We start from the raw sequence: 3,658 nt of genomic DNA, 5'->3' as shown, positions 1-3,658 counted from the left end.
CATATTGGGGAAGTTAATAGGAACCTAGTATGTGTTCCATGAAAGATTTTCCTTCAAAAGATAGTAAAAACACAACTGTACTTACTGCATTGCTGCATAAGATAGAAGCTCTAAAGGGGTACCAAGAAAATATATTATCAATCTGCTTCTGATTTCTAAATGACATTATATTACAATACTGTTGCCCACTGGAGTGCAAATAACACTGTCCTGGTGAGTTTAGAAACAGACACTGAGTCTGGGTTGGATCCCTAACTGCTGAATACAAAATAGAGAATATTCCTGAAAGGTTCTAAATGACCTCATAACAAATCCTGGAGTGGGTGGGATGGGAGAAGGGGGAGTAGTACTGAGAACATTACAGGAGAAATAGGTTATTCCAGTCCAGGGCTATGGTTCCTTTAGGTTATTCAGAGAAAGACTCATTTAATTCCTGCCTAATCTACCTGTGGGCCTCACCTCATCATTTCTTGTAATACTCCAATCCCTCTATTTCTCCGACTCTCCAGTTAGAAAGGGAAAAAAAAACATTAATTTATAAGGAGAGCTTATTGTTACCATTTCTTTGTCCCCCCATTATTAAAGAATAATCCAATTAAATTGATTAGACAGTCCTTCAGTTTAAGCTGTAGTTCCACATAATCTGTTGGTTGTTGAAACATCTTTGGTGTCTCCATCTGGTCTTCCTGAAACCACGAATGGCCACGTCTGCAATTAAAATTGGGGCAATATATTAGAATAAGAGCTAACTATCCAGTGATGTTTCTTCCTAATTGACTGAACGTTACCTGCAGGTGCTTGTTGTCCCACAATGGATGGGGATTGGAAAGTCCTTGAAAAGTGTCTTTGTCTAAAATCTGTTTTTAAATCGTGGTGTGGTTTGAAAATTTATTTATGTTACATTTTATTTCATTTGACATCTTCAAAACAAAAGAACGGTCAAATTCTCCACTTGTCTTTTCACAATGTAAAGTTGGGCCTTTTGGTGTTCTTCAAGTGGGTGAGAAGAATGGGGACCGACCTTAAGCAGAGAACTGGCTTTTCTGGGAGTTCTGGATGGGACTTTCCAAAAGAATCATTTCTAACACTGTAGGAGTAAGGGGTAAAAAAAAAAAAAAAAAAAAAAAAAAAAATCTATCTGCTTTCATCCCTCGGAAAAACATTCTAAATAATCAGCATAGCATCTAAGAGGAAGGAGAGATAATCAACTGGAAAAAGTCAGGTTGTGCAATTTGCAATGCAAGATTTCAGTAGAGTAGTGGACAAGGTTTTAACTGAGAATTTGACCGGAACTACTAAATCAGCCAAACATGAGGTCACTGAAAGTAGCACTGCACACGGTGTACAAAACAAAACAAAACAAAAAAAGAACATAACTATAACTTTGTGGGAGCTAAGGGATAGCCTCCCTCATTTTAGGGAAAAGAAAGTTCTTCAAGTTACAGGACTCCTGTTCTTAGTTTTAGAGGCAAGCCTCTTTACACAACAATTTACCCTTTCTGCCACTCTCTCCCACTAGACCTAAGCATCCCCTCTTGTTACACACTCCCGGACTCCCGGTCAAAAAAAGCTGCGGAGTGCATTGGAAATCTAGCGGGGGGGAGGGCGGGAAGGAAAACTCCAGTCTTGGGGAAAGTTGGGGGGGGGGGAATTTAGCTACTTTCTGACCCCTTACCAGATTCACGGGATGCACGTAACCATTCTCGTATCTGTCTTCCTGCAGCAGCTGCCGGAGATGTGCTATGTAGCTGGAGGCCAGTCTAAGTGTGTCCAGTTTGGAGAGTTTGGTGTCAGGGGGTACCCAGGGCAGGCTGGTCTTGAGCCTGGAAAAGGCTTTGCTCAGCACTCGCATCCTGGCCCTCTCTCTGGCGTTGGCTGCGTTTCTTTGCGATTGCTTGCACTCCGCTGTTGAGCCCTTGGGCAGCAGAGACTTCTTGCTGCAGTTGCTACCTCCTCCACTGCCACTGCTACCGCACCCTCCTCCGCCACCCGCAGCTCCCCGAGTCCGTTTCCTTTTGCAGCTGCCGCTAGCCCCGCGGGCCGCCGCCAAGGTGCAAGTTTCCTCCTCGGCGTCCTCATCCTCCTCTTCTTCCGCAGAAGAGTTGTCCGCGGATGGGTAGAGCTCACTGCTGCTGCCTCCCCGGCGAGGCTGCCGCTTGGAGGATGTTGGAGCTGGGTATGCCAGTTGCAGCCCACGCAGCTCCATGTCGGGCAACTCCTCCGGGTCGCTCACAGAGCCAGTGGACATCGTCGTGTCAGTCAAGCCCCCTTGAAGCCTCCAAGACCCTCCTGATCTCCACTCTAGTCCACTCAACCTTCGCTTCCCCACAGTCCCTCAAACACTACAGATCAGAGAAGGCTGTCAACACGTAGTGCAAAGACGGGGGAACCTAGATGCGGGCGCAGCCTGGGACACCTCGGTCAGGGATGTGCACTACAATGACGGGCTGAGCGCAACAAAGAGAAACTTGCGGCTGGGTCAGTCTAGTTCCGCTGAGATGTGCAAAGGGCTTCCTCTTTTGACAGAAGTATTTATCCACAGCTTATGGAACGAACCATCTGGGGGATAAAATAGGGGGATAGACAGGGTGGGGCTGGTAAGGTCATGGGTGGGGACCGCTTTTTTATGAGCAGGAGGCACTAGTGGGCGGGATCACAGACCCCTTTCCCACTCCCCCTACTCAGGGTTGTCTCTTGGAGAAACTCAGTTAGGAACCAGGAGCAAACTGAGCTCTATCTTGGCTTCAGGGTTGAGAAAGTCTTCCAGTAAACCATTCGTTTAGCCCCTCTGGCCAGCTCTAACATTACAGCTGGGGTTAGAAAATCCCGGGAGCCCAGGAGGAAGCAGGGTGGGAAAAAGTATCTGGATCAAAAATCTCTCGGTAACCCAGAACCCCAGACCTTTATAAAGTCCGTCTTTCTCTTCACCCTCCCCTCGCCCCACCCCCCTTCAGTGTTTTCACAGCGAAGAGTCCTTCTTATAGTCCATTTTCAAGTTCTCTTAGGGGTATCAAAAGACCTGGTTGATCTGAAATTTACCAGCTCTGCGTTTACCTGCAATCACTCAAACTCTTTGGATTTTCCTCAGTTTACTTTCACTACCTCCCTCACTGGGTTGATGTTACTGTGAAAATAAGTTTTGTAAGCCTTAAAACATAGAGTTCTTAATAGTCTGGGGGAAAACGTGAACACACTGCTCACCGCACGGAAGGGCACTGTATCTTGCTTTGACCTGCACCTTTGCAGCTTAATATTTGAGACCTTGGACAATTCACTTCCCATTTTCTAGACCCTTTTCCCCACCTGTAAAGAAGGACATGATATCTTAAACCTTTCCCATTCTTAAATTCTATGATCTATGAAGCCTTATTATTATCTCTTCCTGTCTCCCCCTCCCCCCAACGAAGTTGTTTGGCTTTTTTTTTTTTTTTTTTTTTTTAATAAATGATGATGTTTTAGGATTAGAGGGTTTAGAAATCATTTAGTCCAATATCTTCATTTTAAAGATGTGCAAATTGAGCATTAGAAAGTTTCAGTCACGCAGACAGTAACTAGGAGAATGAGATTTGACTTTTGAATAATGTATTGGTGTTTCATTTCTAAAATGCATAAAACAGATCATACTCTTAACCTATCTGGTATGAACCTAAAAAGGATA

General features: G+C 44.9%; 1 protein-coding gene across 1 annotated transcript; it reads right to left on the bottom strand.

The window, feature by feature from the left end:
* Positions 1-621: 621 nt before the first annotated feature.
* MSC (musculin) lies at positions 622-2,248 on the bottom strand. Its single transcript, XM_044657955.1, has 2 exons — positions 1,676-2,248; positions 622-708 (listed from the first exon to the last, which is right to left on the bottom strand). Exons 1-2 carry the CDS (start codon positions 2,246-2,248, stop codon positions 622-624), a joined length of 660 nt encoding a protein of 219 aa, XP_044513890.1.
* Between the last annotated feature and the right edge of the window lie 1,410 nt (positions 2,249-3,658).

This window comes from Gracilinanus agilis, chromosome 1 (assembly GCF_016433145.1).
Source record: "Gracilinanus agilis isolate LMUSP501 chromosome 1, AgileGrace, whole genome shotgun sequence".
Classification (NCBI taxonomy): Eukaryota; Metazoa; Chordata; class Mammalia; order Didelphimorphia; family Didelphidae; genus Gracilinanus; species Gracilinanus agilis.
The sequence above is the reverse complement of the archived record's forward strand: the minus strand, read 5'-3'. Positions and strand labels throughout refer to the sequence as shown.

What these genes read in the sequence shown, in the direction of transcription:
- MSC (XM_044657955.1), bottom strand. Translation starts at nt 2,248, where the DNA reads ATGTCCACTGGCTCTGTGAGCGACCCGGAGGAGTTGCCCGACATGGAG. An exon ending in ACGTGCATCCCGTGAATCTG is followed by an intron (nt 709 to 1,675) that starts GTAAGGGGTCAG and finishes TTTTAATTGCAG; the next exon opens with ACGTGGCCATTCGTGGTTTC.